Here is a 19,373-nt window from a genome sequence, read left to right as displayed (position 1 = left end):
CAGGTAGGAGAAATCTGATTGGTTGGTAGAGGATAAGGCCCATATTGTACAAAGGTCAGCACCATTACCCGGTTACTCGGCCTTTGGACTCAGCCGCGTCGCCCAAAGCCCGTATGGCTACACTATGGAGTTGTACAACCTCTGTGCACTAATGTCTAGGGCCTGTCGCACTTTGTGTATTTAGAGATGCAACGCCTCTGGGGGAAGATTGTACGAATGGAGTGCGAATCCAACCTTACAAGAAAAACCTGTCTCTCTCTGGAGGTGCACAGGGTTACAACAGAGATCCCAAACATAAGGCTGCCCTATACAACAATGTTCACACAGTCACAGCTTACTCTCTTTCCAGCATTTGGACCCTACTAGAACACAACAGCCACCAAAATGGCTTCATTTTGTGCATATGGTAGATATAACACTACACCCCTTCTAATAGTCGGCAAATATGGCGACCATCCAGACAGGAGCTCAAAATGCTATACAAGTCCCTACCTCCAGGGGGTGACCTACAGGCCATTAGTTGTCTTCAGATCTTACTCCTTGGCCAGGGTTGAGCTCCGCTCCTTTAAAGTGATTTTTGGAGCTGCTGCACCATGTGACAATGAATGTGACGTCATCAGCACAAGGAAAAGGCCGCAGCCTCTTCAACCAGCTGATCATTGGGGGTCCTGGGTTTCAGACCTCCACCTAAGGATAGTTCATCAATATGTAAACCCCCTATAATCGGGCCTAGCATTACCGCCTCTTCATTGGTTACTCTGTGTATATACCTGCAGACACCACTTACTTAGAGGTCGTATTGCGACTTTCTCCTGTTTACGGAGCGTGAAGCTAAGATACCCAGTATGTCTGTTACTAACTCGACAGCGCATAGATAGGCCGAGACAGTCAAGGTAGAGTCTGCAGAGCTTGACTGACTGGTGAGAGTCCAAGACTCAACAATCTGATATTAAAGGGGTTTGTCCGGGGGTTAAAGTTTTCATGGCCTATCCTCAGCTCTATACAGCTGAGACAACCAGGAGTCAGCTATTGCTCCCCCATTGATTTAAAGGATAGGTCATAAAAAACTTTAACCCCTAAAAATCCCCTTTAGGCTAAGGCCCCACAGGCCGCTGCGTGAACACATTGTGGTTCTTTCCGCAGCACTTTTAAGAGAAAGTTCACAGAGTTTTCCTCTGGGGACTTTCTCTTCCCATTATATTTAAGGGAAAGCCGCCGGCATTTCCATAGATATAATCGACATGCTGCGATTTGCAAAGCCGCAACGGCTTTGCAAATCGCAGTGTGTCCGCACTGCGTTTTTTTCCTGAAAATTGGGCATGAGATTCACATGAATCCCATCCCCTTTGCTTGCACTGTGAAACGCCACAATTTTTCCCGCAGCGTCTCCGACATATCGCGGTGTTTACGTCCCGTGGGGCCCCGGCCTTAAAGCAGAGCTGTGATTTTGGTCTGCATTTTAGCTATTAGTCTCTAATGGGAGTCTAAGGTAGTTTGAAACACGCCCCCTATGTCCTCATTGGTTTAAAGAGTCAGGGGCGTGTCTTAGACTACCTCAGACTGTCGCTAAACTGTAGTCACTTCTGTCCTAATGGGTCTGAGCTCAAAAAGCAGCCGAAGAGCAAGATTAGGGGGAAATAAATAGCAAGTGATCACCCCCTGTAGGTACCAACTTGCCTATCACATTAAGACCTGAAGCCATGGCAGCCATTTTATAATTTGCATACACAAAATGGCGCCTTTTTTCATCTACGTCTCAGTCCATTGATTCGTTGAATTCCTTATATCCTATTTCCTCACCCAGCAAATACACAACTAACATCTACTCCCCCTGCCCCATAGAAGACGCATCGCTGTTTAGCGTATTAGCCCACTATATATATATATATTTGAGGATGTCAAGGGTTAAACTCAGCTTCCAAAAATTTTTCTTCTATCCTCCTATCTTATTTTAATCCTAAATCGTTTACTCCTTTCGTAAATTTTTTTGCCTCCGGCCACCAGATTACAACTGAACTCTACGTCTTTTTACCGCCGGCCGAGAACGGGATCCTAAAAAATAATGGTAACAAGTATTTAAAGTTACAGTAAGCGAACAGATCAGAGATCTACTACTGCAAACATCCAAAAAAATAAATACTCTCATCCCTGCCATATGTACACAGCGAACCTCCCCTCTCCCAGTCGCCCCCAAACACACCCAAGGTTAATAAATATCCTACAAGATTTTCTAAATTTTTTTTCTTTTCATCATTAATTTAACGCATATGTTGATGGAGAACCACAAAGTTTTTTTTGTTATGTACAAAAAGTTCTATAAATATAATATTTTAAAACGGCAGGTTGTCCCAGGAGACGGCTATATACAGACTGGACGGGGGTGGGGTGGGGGATGGGAGAAGGGCATGCCTCGGCCGAGGATCAAGTAAAAATCTGTATAAAAGATTATACATAGAAACCCTTACATCCTTTGGATGTTTGATTCATTACAATTTTGTGGTTGTCCATCACCAAAATAAATAACAGCGGGTTTGAAGGAGAATTTTTCAGCGGAGAGTGTATAAAATTTTTTTTTGTCTGCTGCCCGTCACATGAGATCTATGAAAATCTTGTAAGTTTCGGGATCCAGGACACCTTAGGCGTCAGACACCATCTGTTACGTGTCACAGATCGGTAACAGATCTGCCTCGCCGGGGCCACGTAACGTCAGATTGTTGACTTGTCGCATGCTGAGAGACTCTGGGACCGGTGACGGATTTCGTGATGTTCCTCGTTGAACTGAGAAAGTGTCAGATCTTGTTTCGATCCTCAAGGCAAGCCGTCGTCTTCCAGGCTCAACGCCACACGCTGGGAGGGAAAAAAAAATAGAAGAATATGAAATGAGGACGTGATGTGAGGCTGCGACTGTCAGGAGAAGAACAAAGTGACGACTCGGAGGAGATTCCTCCACCGGGAAGAAGGCGACACATCAATCAGAGCGCACAGCGGGGCGTCTGCAACGTCTCATACAACCTGAGGCTCGCAGGGGGCACTAGACGGGTTTTTGAACCTGGATTAGAAAATAGGAGAGAACTTTATTCGCCGCTTCGTGTCGTGTTTGTCTTCGCAACAGGAATGAATATTTTTCTGAATGGCGACAATGCAAGGATGTGGAAGGGAAACGGTGAAGGATCCTTACAAGGGTTAGGTGGGAATCTGAAACAATCAGGAAGCGCCGCCAAATGGCTCTGGCGTGATGATAGTGAGGGGTTAAGTATATGGTTGTATCGTATAGGAGTGCTGGACATCCATGAACTAGACTGACTGACTACATGTGATATGGATTTTATTGTATATAGAATTTTAGATGTGATGGTTAATAAATTCATAAAAGCGTTGGCGCCGGTCAGTACACTGCAGGTATAGGTGACTAATATGGAGCTACTCTGGTGAGGACATGGAGCTACAGTATTGGAGTATTGTCTCAGTGACACAGCATGTGGTTTATACTTGTGTGCTCCTACTGGGGTACTGTATGGCCTTGTTATCGGGACACTGTAGGGCCCTGATAACTGGGCGCAGTATGATACTATTATCTGGACACTTTATGGGGTTGTTGTTTGGGCACTGTATGGTGATGTTATTGGGGAACTCTATGGTCTTGTTATTGGGACACTACACCTCGCTGTTATTTGGGAACATTAGGACACTATCTGCGCACTGGATGGTGCTGTTATTGGTGATGATATTTGAGCACTGTATAGTACTATTGGTGATATCTGAGCACTATATAGTACTATTATTGGTGATATCTGAGCACTATATAGTACTATTATTGGTGATATTTGAGAACCGTACGGTATTGGTGATATTTGAGCACTGTACAGTACTATTTTTGTTGATATTTGAGAACTGTATAGAACTATTATTGGTGATAACTGAGCACTGTACAGTACAGTACTATTTTTGTTGATATTTGAGAATTGTATGGTGTGGTTATTGGTGATAATTGAGCACTATATGGTACTATTATTGTTGATATTTGAGCACTGTATAGTGTGGTTATTGGTGATAATTGAGCACTATATGGTACTATTATTGGTGATGATTGAGCACTGTATGGTACAGTTTATTATTGCGGTTGTATATGTTGCTGTTATTTGAGCACTAGATATGATATTAATTAGCAATAAAGGATATCATCATCATCGTAAACCCAGTCACACATTTTTACGCCATCACATTAAAAACCAGGTATCAGCAGACACGTCTATGTATTTGTGTCCATAGTACTCACAGCTGGATAGACATGTCCAATCTGAGATGTTCGGCCGATATGAATCTCTTCTTCCTCCTCTTCTTCCTCTTCAGTTGTTTTGCGGTAGACGGGATTATCAAAATTCATGCTTTTTGTATTCTTCCTCTTCCAGTTCCTCCAAATGAGATATCCGGACAGGCAGAGGAGGGCAAGAACAGCTAAGGGGGAGAGAAAGAGCTGGTACATTAAGAATGACATTTGGTTGAGCACACAAAGGGGTGTTGAGTGAGAGATTTTATTGAAGACACTTTGTGGTATTATTTATTTTAGGTCTTTAACCCATTCTAGGCCAACATTGAAAAATGATTCCCTGGCAGGACAGTAACCCGTATTTTACTTACCCACTGGCACTGCTACACCAATAACTGCGGCAGTCAGTGTGGACCTGAGGTCAGAGTCTGCATTACCATCTAAAAGAACAAGAAAAGATAGGTTAAGTAAGAAAAATCTGACATCAAAGCATGTAGACGAAGCAGCTAAAATCTGACTACACAGGAACACTATGACAGCCAACACCTATAGTACCACGGATGGATGCCCAAAGAGAGGGCTCTGAGTGCCACCTCCCGCACCCGTGCCATAGGTTCGCCATCACAGATATAGACTGTGCCAAAAATGATCCTTGTATATTCTTAGGCAACATATACATTCTAGGGCAGCCATATTAGACGAGATGATAGCATGATAGAATGAGAGGCTCTTACAGTGCTGGTATCTAGTGTTGTTCCCAGTAGTTGTAATGTGGATTTCTCTGTGGCTGGACATAGAGGTAGTTCGGAGGTTGTCAGTAGGGCTGGAGCTGTGTGTGGTCTCAGTGGTAGTGACTGTGGTGGTGGCGGCGGGCTTAGCGGTGGTCTTAGTGACTGTAGTGGGAATAGGCTCAGTAGTAAGAGACTCCGTGAGATGCGGAGGTAAAGTTGCTTGTGTAGTCGTAGTCACTGCAGCTAATACGAAGACAACAGATTATTAGAAGAAACTAAAGTAGTGGCAAAAATATATAGTGTTATCGTTCCCATATTTACATGTTCAGTAGTAGAAGAGGATTATTGATGAGGTCTCCTATCTGAGAGCGGCATGAGGCAGGGGGACAGGCTGAAGTGGGGATAGTTTTCTTAAAGGGGTTGTCAGATGGCTGATAAGAATCAGACCGCAGGGTTCCCCAGCTTTCAGGAGAACAGGGGACCAAAAGTCCTCCTTCCTTGTAAATAGAGCGCCAGTGAGCTTGTGTGACCGGAGTTCATTTCACTTCTATGGGACAGGGCACGCAATCCCAAAGCATTGAATGGTGCACCGGCTACACAAGCGTACTGGTGCTTCATTTACAAGTGGGAGACTTCCGGTCCCCTATTCTCCTGATCATTGAGGAACCTGGCGGTCAGACTCGTAGAGGCCGACGCTTCTCTCTTGCCCTATGACTCCCCAATAAGTGTCCATAATAAAACAACCCCATTAATCGCCACCATAGCACCCCACCTAAAACTTCACTACATCAGCATATTTGGGTTCAGGACATTGATATGCCATAAATATCATATTGGTACGGTTTTGACTCTCTTCACACCTCCGACCATCTATTTAAAGGGCGAGTTCTGCGGACTCTTCCGTGTTTATATTAGTCTGTCAAAGAAAACCATATATCCCTGTACTCAGCATTACCCCCTCTGTATACCACTGCCCTCATATAGGAGACCTGGAGAGGCCACTTAAAATTTTCTTATCTATCAATAACCATGGTGAGATTTAGAAACTGTCCAAAACAGTCTTTGTTGCGACCAATCACAGCGCAGCTTTCATTTTGTATTCTGTTGTTGACACATGAAAGCAGTGCTGTGATTGGTTGCTGCGTGTTGTATAAGTCTGCCCCTACTCTTACCTTTGCCACAGCTCCTCATATCCGGCCCCAGTTCCACGCCGTCTGCACAGGCACATGTGTATTTGGGCGAGTGGAAGGAAATCTGAGGGGCCGCCAGGCACAAGTACTCGCACCCGCCATTCGGGAGTGGACCTTGGTTACAGGCGTTTACAGCTGTAAAGTGTAAAAACATCACGGTCACTAAGGGTAAAATCAAACATGGCGGACAACAACCATAAGGCTGTGCAAGCCTATATGGGCCCGTGGGTAAACTGCAAGACCATTAAACAATGAAAAAACAAACCAATCTAGTAAAAAATAAAAATACTGGACCATGCATAGCAGTATGGCCGCCAGTCACATTGTGGTTGTCAGATCTGGGCAAAATTCCAGCGAGTATTACACATAGGAAGGGCTGGAGAGATCTGTCCGAGACTACGGGGAAAGCGGCAAAGAGACGTCATACCGGTACTAAAGCCGAATTACAGGGCTGAGGCTGATACAACTCCTTTAACCCCTTAGGCTGTATTCACACAGAGTAACGCCAGGCGTTTTTTGTGTGTTTTTTGCACATAGCGCCGCGTTTACGCCGCGTAGCGTCGCGTTAACGCCGCGCTATTTAGCGGTGGCGTTGCCCGGCGTTAACGCGGCGTAAACGCGGCGTAAACGCGGCGCTATGTGCAAAAAACACACAAAAAACGCCTGGCGTTACTCTGTGTGAATACAGCCTTAGCAATATTTTTGGATAGCACCATGGGGTAGGGGATACCCTGACAACCATATTATCTACTCATGCCCACCAATACGTTGTCTCAGAACTGGACACGTCTTGTACCTTTCGGTTGCTTTAACTGGTGAACAACAACGATATCATGCGGATTGTTCAGATTCTCGGCCAAGACCGAAATGTCTTTTCCTGTCAATCTGTTGGCGCTGAAGATGGCTTCATTCTCCAGATCTGTCCAGAACACTTTATCCTGGAGGGAGATGATAATGGCGACATACAATATGCAGAGTTAGACTTTTTATTACGTTTAGGATTGCCAATAAATCTCTGACCACTAGGGGTCCCTCCGTCACTAGAATAGGAGGAACAAGTCGTCCATTTCCCTTCTTAAAGGCATGACTGAAGTCCAGCGTACACATATAGGAGTGACAGAATAAGATGAGTTCTGAGGGACCCCCAATAGTCCAACATTGTATACTATAGTATTACAGTATGGGGCTTTCACCTCAAAAACTGCCAGACCAAACGGGTGACTGAGCTTATCCTCGGAGAAGATGAGCAGCTTCCTGTTCGAGCCATTAAAGTCCACGCTGGAGAGAGTATGGAGCTTCGAGTCCACCCAATACAAGCGATGGGTCAGCACATCTGGGGTCATAAGATGGAGGAGTCAGTGATGGAGCACACAAACATGTAACGCCAATACTGCCAAGCGAGCGGCGACATTAACAGACGTCTGTTCTGAGATCATGGACTCCCTTCTCCGTTTCTGAATATACCGGTCACCATCTAAATTTGGGAAATGGCCTAGACGGTTGTGATGCATCAAATTTAAAGGGAACCTATCAGGATAATTTGGGATAATAAACCACTCACAGATCCTTATGGACCAAGGGTTTAGTGTCGCAAATTGTCCTCTTTCAATGGCATCAATGCCCCCGATAGAAAAAAATATAAAAAATACTTGCACCATAGTTCTTCAGTGAAGCCAATGGAGTACAACACCCCCCCCCCCCCCCCCCCGAGTTGGGGGTGCACAATCCCGTTCTGTATCCCACATCAATTCATAAGGTTTCCTTGAATATGGCAGATCCTGACATGTTTAGGGTTACTCCGTGACCTACCTAATGTGATCCCATTGGGCCACTCAATGTTATCAGAGACCAGCACCTGTCGGTCAGCCCCGTTCAGTCCAGCCTTCTCGATCTTAGCTGGGTCTCCCCAGTCGGACCAGAACATGAACCTAACATGGAAAAGGGAAAGTTAGATCTGTATAAAAGTAACAGGACACAAAGGGTTAATGCTATGTGTATAGGAAGAGACCGAACAACCAAGCCCAGCTGGCCAGGAGAGGCTGGAGAAGGCCATACAAAGGACACCTCTCCCTGTCCAAAATCTACTGATGGGTCCCTTTAAAGATACCTCCAGATTGTTCCGTCTCCCTACTAGAACTCACCCTGTTGTCGGGTCCACCGCAATGGCTCGCGGGTCCCCCAAACTCTGGTTAAAGAGCGTTTTCCGTTTGCAGCCGTCAGTGGTGGCGACAGAAATGGTCTTATTTCCGGAATCGGTCCAGTAAATGTTCTTGTGGATCCAGTCTACAGCAAGACCCTCGGGGGAGTTGAGATGGCTGTTAACTATGACGACGTGTTCTGCGGGGTCTGCTGCTCGATCTAGAGGGGCACTAAGAAAAAAACCCCTGAAAATTAGTAACGTAAGGGTTCACGTACATTGAATACCATGTGAACAGGGCCACTTGATCAATGAATGTGATGTCGCTGGCTTGTGAAGAGGAGACAGTGCTCACTTACCTAACACAGGCTGCAGCATATACCTGAGCACTGTGGCCTCAAATAACTGATCGGTATGGGTGCCAGGAGCGAGACCCTCACCAATCTGGAATTAAAGGGGTTGTCCCATTACAGATAGGGTATAAGTGTTATATCACTGTGGGTCATCCTGCCATATCCCCCAGTAATCAGACACGCATGCGTGACCACCGCTCCACTCATTGCTACGGGCGCTGCCAGAGATTACGGCCCGGGCAGCCCCATAGCATTGAATGAAATACCAGTCCCCTCATTCTTCTACTCGCTGAGAGATCCAGCCTGACTCTATTAGATGCGGGGGTAAGTTTTTGTACTGGCATAACCCCTTTAAAGGGGTTTTCTAGACAAAAATAATTCATACTCATGACTTGTCAGCTGAACCCCCAAAGATCAGCTGTTAAAGTCGCCTCCGGGTGCCGGGAACTCCTATTGGACCGGTAATATACGCAGCACCGTTCCTATACAAGTAATAGGGGTGACACTGCAATCTCCCTAATTCCTGACCACTCGCAGCTTCCGACACACGAAGGATACTGCAACAGCTGATCTGTGCAGGGTCTGGGTGTCAGATCTCATGTATAAAAAGATGATTTGGGAGCAAACAACCCCTTTCATGGTCTCTCTTATGGATAAGTCATCAGTATAACCCCTGGAGAATACATAGAAGTTAAAAACGTCCTTCTCCTTGCAGCTGCAACAGGATTCCTTCATACACAACTTGATCTGTCAGTAAATTCTCACTGTAAGCAATCATGAGAGATTTATATAATACAGGGTCTTCCATTTAGGTGGAGAGTCAGGAGCAGGGTGGAGTAACTCTATAGTGCAAACCTCATTAACATGCTCATTGTTCGCATGGATTCTCATATCAAAAGGTCTCTGGGGTTCCAAGGAAATCTTACAGATACAAAATGGGAGCCAGAACAATGGACAGAATCTCATCCCAACTGTAAACCAGTGCAAATAGGAGATGGCCTTAGGCCGGGTTCACACTAGCATTGACTCTACATATGGGAATTCCTTACCCCTCTCATTTGGGGGTGTGTGGTCCTGAAGTGAACCCCTGAACGGATACCGAACGCAGATGTGAACCTAGCCTTAAACTGCAGCAGAATTCCCAAAGTCAGAAATCCAGCCATGATGTCCTTAATGTGGACAGGTTATCAGGAGGACACTACATGTATGAGAAGATAACCTGACCACAATAAGGACATCATGGCTGGTTATCAGGAGGACACTACGTGTATGAGAAGATAATCTGACCACAATAAGGACATCATGGCTGGTTATCAGGAGGACACTACATGTATGAGAAGATAACCTGACCACAATAAGGACATCATGGCTGGTTATCAGGAGGACACTACGTGTATGAGACGATAACCCGACCACAATAAGGACATCATGGCTGGTTATCAGGAGGACACTACGTGTATGAGAAGATAATCTGACCACAATAAGGACATCATGGCTGGTTATCAGGAGGACACTACGTGTATGAGAAGATAACCCGACCACAATAAGGACATCATGGCTGGTTATCAGGAGGACACTACGTGTATGAGAAGATAATCTGATCACAATAAGGACATCATGGCTGGTTATCAGGAGGACACTACGTGTATGAGAAGATAACCTGATCACAATAAGGACATCATGGCTGGTTATCAGGAGGACACTGCATGTATGAGAAGATAACCTGACCACAATAAGGACATCATGGCTGGTTATCAGGAGGACACTACATGTATGAGAAGATAACCTGACCACAATAAGGACATCATGGCTGGTTATCAGGAGGACACTGCGTGTATGAGAAGATAACCTGACCACAATAAGGACATCATGGCTGGTTATCAGGAGGACACTGCGTGTATGAGAAGATAACCTGACCACAATAAGGACATCATGGCTGGTTATCAGGAGGACACTGCGTGTATGAGAAGATAACCTGACCACAATAAGGACATCATGGCTGGTTATCAGGAGGACACTACGTGTATGAGAAGATAACCCGACCACAATAAGGACATCATGGCTGGTTATCAGGAGGACACTACGTGTATGAGAAGATAACCTGATCACAATAAGGACATCATGGCTGGTTATCAGGAGGACACTACGTGTATGAGAAGATAATCTGACCACAATAAGGACATCATGGCTGGTTATCAGGAGGACACTACGTGTATGAGAAGATAACCTGACCACAATAAGGACATCATGGCTGGTTATCAGGAGGACACTGCATGTATGAGAAGATAACCTGACCACAATAAGGACATCATGGCTGGTTATCAGGAGGACACTACATGTATGAGAAGATAACCTGACCACAATAAGGACATCATGGCTGGTTATCAGGAGGACACTACATGTATGAGAAGATAACCTGACCACAATAAGGACATCATGGCTGGTTATCAGGAGGACACTACGTGTATGAGAAGATAACCTGACCACAATAAGGACATCATGGCTGGTTATCAGGAGGACACTGCATGTATGAGAAGATAACCTGACCACAATAAGGACAACTTTTTATTGTCTACAAATTGAATTATATCCATGACCCCCCCAACCCCCCCTTTCCTCTATTGGATTTCTCTGAGAAGTTGGATGTTAAGTTGTGAATCTTAGGAGATGTCAGTAGATAAGCACCAGGATTGATTTCAGTCTAAGGGTCAGCGTATTGTTTGGATGTGAAGCCTCCAGCATGTGATTTAGTCCCTGATAAGCCCTGGAAACCTTGGTGGTCAAGCATTGGGCAAATTTAGGACCATGAGTGGGGCCTCTTAGACAATAGATAAGCTGAGGCAGAATGTCTGCAGTGTTAGTAGGGGGTATGCGAATACCTTAACATGTCATTAGGAGGTTTCTTTGTGTAACACTGGTATAACTCCCCCTTGTACACTAAGCTGGGCCGCACCCATCAGTGCTGTCCTACCTGTGACCATTGTGTCACTTTATTCTATATATCCAACAAGGGAGAGAAGGAATAACTGTAACCAAAAAGGGGAAAAGATCCAAGCGCGGCCCAGACCGAGGGACCTTACTGAGGACCTCCACCATCTGGAGTCACACCAAGCGCATGGAGCGGCCATTTTGGTAACTATCACATCATATATTCATATTAAGTCAATCTATGCTGAACCCGCAGATTTCGTCAGGACCTGCCAACCGTCTGATCTGCAGCGGATCACTAGCTTTATGTAATGGACATTGTTATAGATTTAGGCCTATTGGTCTAAGGTTGGATGACACATGGTTGAGATCTGTATGCCATCCTCTTACCTGTAGCGATCAGAATTGTATTATGTGACTCTATGGATGTGTGTAATAGATATGTTACCCCTGCGTGGTCGAATACCACGCAGTAAGCGTAAAAGGCGTTTACCATGTGGTATTCGACAGAGTACGAGTATTTCGAATACCGTAGTATACGATCAAATACCTACTCGATCGAATACGACTCGCTCATCTCTATTTATGACCTATCCTATCCACCCCTGCCTAAGACTTTTGCACAGCAGTGTAGTTCACTATACCAGATGATATAAATGCTTACCTGTAAATTTTGCGATGGAAAAGGTCACACCAGTAAATCTTTTTGCTGATCACTTCCACGTCCAGAGACACAACATTTTTCAACTGCGAGGCGAGACGCGAGTAATCTCTGCGGGCAAGGTCGATTTGGCGGAGTTCATGGCGGTTTGAAAAGACGAGATAAGGGCTCTGTCCTGTAGGAGGCAGAAACAGAGGCAAAACCTCTTCGTCAACATTAGAGGGAAGATATTGCCAATTTTCTAATGTCTTTATTTTACAATTGTAGATTTTTTTTTATTCCATTTTCTGTCCATGATGATGGGGGCGGCCATCTTGTCTGAGCTTCTCCTCTGCTCTGTTAACAGCATTTAGTGATATGCTTTACAGCACAGTCCTGGCCATAGGTAGTAATAGTCTGGAGCCGACTCATTGAGGTCTATGGGAGAGTTTTCTAGGCATGCTTTGTACAGCGAGGTGGGGGGAGATAATATGTGGCATCAGCTATTGCCAGCAGTACCTGCAATGATGGATTAGTGGTGTTATCTATTGAGGTGCTCTCTTTTATTGTAACACTGTCTGTGATGTAAATGATTTGACTGTTGCAAAGAAAGCCCCTACAGAATTGCAAAGTGTCAGGCAATTATTAGGCTTAGTGGCTGGAGTGAAAATTGCAGGATACGGTACTTTAATTTTTTTTTTTTAAGTCTAAAAAATTCTCAAAAATGTTTAATATAAAAACTTAGTTTAAAATTATGCTCTGGGTGTAAACCAACGTATATGTATACAGAAACATTCCAAGTATATACAAACACTACAAACACACACATATATATATATATATATATATATATATATATATATATATATGTGTGTGTGTGTGTGTAGTATAACATAGGTGCGCCCATAGCCCAGTGAACACCAGGACAGCCTTATAGTCTACACACTGAGCTATTCCCTCAAGCCCCCAGATACAAGGTTTACGCCATCACATCTTGTATACATGTTCTTGATTGTAGGCTTGTGAATAATTCACATGGCCGCCGTGTTCTTGCTCTCCCCTTAGGGGCGCACTTGTCCCGCCGCTCACCTGCTGCTTTGCATGTCTTAGACACGCTGTCCATCTGAAACCCTTCATAACATTCACACTTGTAGTCTCCTTTATAGTTGACGCAGATCTGGCTGCAGGCATCCGGGTTCTCGCACTCATCGATGTCTGAAACGACACGTGTAAGACAATAGATGGAATCTATTTATATACTGTATGACCTGCAGGGCTGCTGTGGTGGGACATGACTTATAGGGGGCGACATTCCACTATATGGCACCGCAAAACCAATAGGCACTTCTCAGAATTCCTATAAATCTCCCTATACCGATACAGCGGACTCTTCAATGAGACAAAATAATCTTGACCTGTACAGGAAGGTGTCTAGCATAAGTGAAAAGGTCTGCTAGATTTCTAGAAAGAGCGCCACTCCTGTCTATGGGTCGTATCTGGTACTGCAGCTCAACCCTATGAGGATGAGCTGTAATACCAGACCCGGCCTGTGGACAAAAGTGGCGCTGTTTCTAAAAAATACAGACCTTTTTTCTAATCTCTCACGGCCCCTCTAAGAAACCGGGCACCTCAAGTTTCTATACTATGTAATATAAGATCTGTAAAAGCACCGATCAGAAATTCGAGGGGCGTGGCTCAGCCAAGTGGGCAGGGCCATTACTTAAAGGGGTTTTCCCACACTTGTCCTATTCATGGGATGGGTAATAAGGGTCTGAACGCTGGGAGACCTGCAGTAAGGAGGCAACAGGCAAGTCAGAGTGGCACTGAGCATGCTCGACCATCGTTCACCTCCCCGTGGGGTCATGTGTGTGGTCAATGTGGTACTTGGGTCACCTGATCTAGAAATCTGTGAGGATTCAAGGGATCAGGAGCACATTAAGAATTAGGGGCTCACTATGGAGAGTGAAGAAGAATTTGAGACCGATTCAAAGGCAAAGTATGGATTCTGTATCCGCCTAAAAAAAAAATCTGCTCGAAATTCCAGTGTGTGAACGAAGCCTAACCAAACAGAAGAGTGGCAGATCAGGGACACGGGTACGTCCTAGATCTTGTACGGTCCTCACCTCCGCAGGTTTTCTTGTCTAGTAGCTTGTATCCTTTGGGGCAGTCACATTCGTGTCCCACCTTCAGATCCTTGCAGATGTGTGAACAGCCGCCATTGTTGATCGTACACTCATTGACACCTAAAAAAAAAAATTAAAGAGTCGTAAACAGACCTGCTCGATCCATGATGGATTCAGCACCCTCATATTACCCATTGCGGCTTGGTCCAGGGGCACCAAGCAAAAATAATAATAATAATACATTTTATTTATATAGCGCCAACATATTCCGCAGCGCTGTACAATTTGTAGGGTTCAAATACAGACAGAAAGATACATTACAAAGAAAGTCATTCCACACAATGGGACTGAGGGCCCTGCTTGCAAGAGCTTACAATCTATGAGGTAGAGGGGGTGACACAAGAGGTAACAGGGGCGGCATTGCTTATACAGAGGTCAGACACTTTTATAATAGAGGTGACTGTCGTTACACAAACATAAAACTTGGAGCCGTCACCAGTCGTGTCCTTTAATATGTGGATGGAGCTCGGACATATAGAGTTAGCTTGAAATGGCATCATATCATGTGGGGTAATGTGGGAGCGAGGAGGGTTAAATTTTGGGGGATTCTAATTAAGGTACGGAAGGGTTTACATTAGGAATTGTGATATGCCTGTCTGAAAAGATGCGTCTTTAGTTTGTCCTTGAAGCTGTAGAAATTGGGAGTTAATCTGATTGTCCGGGGTAGAGCATTCCAGAGAAGTGGTGCAGCTCGGGAGAAGTCAGGGGCATCGGAGGTGTCTCTTTGATAGGAAAGTTGTCTATTTATTCGTACATTTCCAAGAGGATTAACGGAGGAACTGCTCAATGCAGAATCAATTTTGCACCGTTGCTCTGTTGTTACTCCTGGAAATGTTTGCGTAACACTGAGAATCTCTGCAGCCTGACACTAAGGCCTCATGTACAAAAACCAAGTGTGCAGGCCCAAGTGGGTGCTGAATTTTTAATGGAAGGCACTCGATTGACACTCTAATGGCGGTTCCAACCAGATATCACAGGGCAGGATAGGGCCTAGCTCTACAAATACTGGATTGGAACGGAGCATCAGAGCCCCACTCGGAACCACAGTTGTACGAAATAGTCAGTGTCAACGAGGGATAGGCCCCTTTAATTTATTCATCTATATCCAGGAGGAATAACAGAGGAACAGCACAATAGCAAAGCTAATCTGCTCCAGAGTTATTCCACAATCTCTATTTACTAAATCAGACCTGTCCATGACCAGAGATAACGTAGACTGATAAATTATGACGGTCATGGTTACACTTGGAGTTTACTGTAAGATTTGGGGAAGAGCTCCAAGAGCTGAAATCCTGAAGTTTGTTTGAGTTATAAAAGTTTAATGAGAATCGGGATCCAAGTTTCCATTATTATTGCATGAGGTTTGCTTAGCCTGTAAGTGTTATCCGCTGCCGGGTCCCGTGTGCCCGGAGCGGCTGTAGGATCCAACAACGTCTGCGCTCTTCATCTGGAAGAGACAAGTCTGAGCTCCCTCATAGTCAACACTCACTATATAAATTTTTTTTTTTTGGGGGGGGGGTGAATTTACACCCTTTGCACGTTTCTCATAGACATCAGGAAAGTTCCAGCGTCAACATGTCTAACTTTCCACAAGTCCCCAATCCCCACCAGTGTAGAGCAGAGTGCGCTCAAGGCCTCTTGTTGGCTGGAATACTTTAATATATATTGAATAGCGGAATCCGCTGCGGTATCTCACACAGACATCCCGCAGAAAACCGTATACCGCAACACAACGCCAACGCTCGGGCTAGAACATGAGATATGGGTATGGTAGTGACTTTTTTTTTTTTTTTTAATTATTTTTTCCTTTGTTTTGTATTTTGTATTCTACTGTGTGGGGGCCACTGTGGAGCATATTATACTGTGTGGGGGTCACTGTACAGCAAATTATATTTTGTGGGGGTCACTGTGGAACAAATTATACTGTGGGGGGGCCACTGTGGAGCAAATTATACTGTGTGGGGGCCACTGTGGAGCAAAATATACTGTGTGGGGGCCACTGTGGAGCAAAATATACTGTGTGGGGGCCACTGTGGAGAAAAAAAAATACTGTGTGGGGGGCCACTGTTTAGCAAATTATACTGTGTGGGGGGGGTCACTGTGGAACAAATTATACTGTGTGGGGGCCACTGTGGAGCAAAATATACTGTGTGGGGGCCTCTGTGGAGCAAAATATACTGTGTGGGGGCCACTGTGGAGCAAATTATACTGTGTGGGGGCCACTGTGGAGAAAATTATACTGTGTGGGGGTCACTGTGGAGTAAATTATACTGTGTAGGGCCCCTTCACTATTTCTATCACACAGTATCTGTTTTATAGCAGACGTGATATTAGTCCAGGCCGTAATAACATTGATCGGTCACTATAAAACAGATCCTGCGCAATGTAAATAGTGAACATCAATTGTTCAAAATTATGCCAAATGCAAACTCTTTCAGTACAAAGTTGTTTTGTAAAGCCCCATTCACACAACTATTTTGCGTGTCCGTAATGGTGGATCTGCAAAGTATTAAGGTTAAATTGCCGTATTGGCACTTTGTGATAAATTAGTGCATTTTGGGTTGCAGTTTAGGCCCCAGGCCTCTAAAAGGTTCGCCATCACTGCTATAGGCGGTTTACGCCACTGTAAGACTATACAGTGACATCCATCAGAAGTATAAGTCAGGAAATCCTACCGACATATACTGCAGACATAGTATGATTTGACCCAAGAGACACTCACCGCACTCGTGTACAGGTTCATCGGACCAGTCCCGGCAGTCCTTGTGACGGTCACACACTTTCCGAATGTCTATACATTCGCCACTCTTGCACTGAAATGTTCCTTCCTCATCACATGGCGCCTCCACAGCTGCAAAGATGAATGGGGGTTGTTAGAACTTACTATATGACTTTGGTTTACTTCTTAAAATGAGTCTAGCCCTAATATTGATGGCCTATCCATTAGATCCACCAGGGGCGTTTTAACACGTTGGTGGGCCCAGTAATGTCCCCCCCCCCACATAGTATAATGCCCCTGCAGTGGCATCACACATTATCCTGTCCCACCCCAGTGGCCGCTCCGACATTATAATGTCCCCCTACAGCATTCTCTCATAGTTTCATGGTCACCTCCAGGTTGTCAAGACCGCTCCCAGTTTTGTTGCCCTACTTACCCAGCACATTGGGTCGGTACTGTGCCACTAGGCTGTCCTACTGTGCAAGACCCCCCCCTAACCCCAGACCACTATGGCCCTGGGTCTAACTCACGTGACCCATGCAGACCCTTTTTCGCCAGTGCATGCAGCCCTCCCCATGGTGTCCCCCTGGTCTCGGCGCTGCTCACTCGGCCATCTTTTATCATCGGTGGTTATTGGCCCTGCCACTGTGCCCCATTCAAGTCTATGAGCTATTGCTGTAGTATCGATAACCGCCATTACCAAAACTAAGGCATGTGAACAATGACAGGAGCTGCGCGCACTGAGAAACAGCCAATTTGCAGGGGTCCCGGCAGTCAGACCCATCGCCCAACTAAAATTCATAGCCTGTGTTATGGATATGGTCCCAATCATTTGGCTAGCAGCTGACCTGCAATACTTCATATGGCCACTACACAGAGAACAGCGCTGTTTGCTTCCTGCTCCACTCTCTGTATCCACTGCTGAGAATAGCTGAGGGGGTGCTGGGTGTCAGACCTCTACAGATCACATACTGGTGACCTACCTTTAGCCTATAATGTCCCAGCCTGTCTCTTGTATAAAGCTGGACTTACCAGTGAGGCATCCTGTCTCATCGCTGCCATCTCGGCAATCTCTGACGCCATTGCACTGAAACATCCCAAATATACAGTCCCCGTCTCCACACTGAAACTCGTCCGGACGGCAGGTCACCATAGCTGTGAAAGGAGGAGAGAGCTATTAACATTGTCATTTCTCACTAGGCAGCCCCTAGCACAGGGATCGGCAACCTTCAGCACTCCAGCTGTACTCAGACTACAACTCCCAGCATGCATTCTTGCTCTAGTGTTCTTGGAACTCCCATAGAAGTTAATGGAGCATGCTGGGAGTTGTAGTCTGACAAGTGGCGTGCTGAATGTTGATGCCACTTTTCCTATGTATACTCACGGCAGTCCTTCTCATCAGAGTTGTCCTTACAGTCCTGGTCTCCGTCACACCTCCAGTTCAGGTGAATACACTTGCCATTGCCACATCTGAACTCTTGTGCGTTGCACTGTGTGACCGCCTGCGGCTGACTCTTCAAACCACAGAGATCCTCCGATTCATCTGACCGGTCCGCGCAATCGGCCTGCCCATCGCACACCCACTTCTCAGGGATACACACACCCTTCCCACAACGAAACTGTCCTGCTTTACACGTGACCACGGCACAATCCTCTTCGTCGCTGCCGTCACTGCAGTGTTTGTCGCCGTCACATCTAAAACTTGCAGATATACACGAATTATCGCTGCACTGGAACTCGCCACGTGGACAGCCTGCAACAGATAAAGACAAAAATAGAGAAATGCCACAACAAAATAGTGGATCCGGCTGCGTTTAGGGTGTCGTTTCCAGCAGCCTCCTCTCCATAGACTTCTATGTAATTCGGCTTCATAAGCGGAGAAGGAAGCATTTTTCTTTAACAAGATAGATTACAAAGTTTCTTATAGGCCCCTGTACTATTCATTTATGAAAAGATGTAGATACTCGGACGTAGACTTTAAGGGAATGTCTATGTAGGGGATAGTCTGGAGCTCTAGATCAGAAAAACAAAGCTCCGGCCACTATATAGACGTATTAGGGGTGAATCAGCTCAGAATATAGATTAAAAAATAGCAACAGTATTCAGGAGCGGAAATTCACTTTAAGGGGTGTCCATAGAGCTGAATGGTCTGGTTATCAGTCTGGTGCCCCCTATTGGTTGTTTTTGTTATGTTTCCTCCTCCGTTGCCATAAGAGATAAGAGAG

At 45.3% G+C, this 19,373-nt stretch overlaps 1 protein-coding gene across 2 annotated transcripts in view; it reads right to left on the bottom strand.

Moving 5' to 3' along the window:
• Window positions 1-1,686: 1,686 nt before the first annotated feature.
• LRP8 (LDL receptor related protein 8) overlaps window positions 1,687-19,373 on the bottom strand; it is a 116,128-nt gene continuing 98,441 nt past the window's right edge. For both annotated transcript variants that reach the window (XM_075287859.1, XM_075287858.1), the window contains 15 exons: window positions 18,533-18,901; window positions 18,181-18,303; window positions 17,152-17,280; window positions 14,370-14,489; window positions 13,336-13,461; window positions 12,271-12,442; window positions 8,330-8,557; window positions 7,998-8,116; window positions 7,382-7,521; window positions 6,985-7,126; window positions 6,171-6,323; window positions 5,002-5,241; window positions 4,639-4,707; window positions 4,277-4,455; window positions 1,687-2,847 (listed from right to left, as the gene is read on the bottom strand). In XM_075287859.1, coding sequence (XP_075143960.1) covers window positions 2,809-2,847; window positions 4,277-4,455; window positions 4,639-4,707; window positions 5,002-5,241; window positions 6,171-6,323; window positions 6,985-7,126; window positions 7,382-7,521; window positions 7,998-8,116; window positions 8,330-8,557; window positions 12,271-12,442; window positions 13,336-13,461; window positions 14,370-14,489; window positions 17,152-17,280; window positions 18,181-18,303; window positions 18,533-18,901 — 2,348 coding nt within the window. In that variant the 3' untranslated portion in view covers window positions 1,687-2,808. The remainder of the gene's footprint in view (window positions 2,848-4,276; window positions 4,456-4,638; window positions 4,708-5,001; window positions 5,242-6,170; window positions 6,324-6,984; window positions 7,127-7,381; window positions 7,522-7,997; window positions 8,117-8,329; window positions 8,558-12,270; window positions 12,443-13,335; window positions 13,462-14,369; window positions 14,490-17,151; window positions 17,281-18,180; window positions 18,304-18,532; window positions 18,902-19,373) is intronic.

This window comes from Leptodactylus fuscus, chromosome 9 (genome assembly GCF_031893055.1).
Source record: "Leptodactylus fuscus isolate aLepFus1 chromosome 9, aLepFus1.hap2, whole genome shotgun sequence".
Classification (NCBI taxonomy): domain Eukaryota; kingdom Metazoa; phylum Chordata; class Amphibia; order Anura; family Leptodactylidae; genus Leptodactylus; species Leptodactylus fuscus.
The sequence above is the reverse complement of the archived record's forward strand: the minus strand, read 5'-3'. Positions and strand labels throughout refer to the sequence as shown.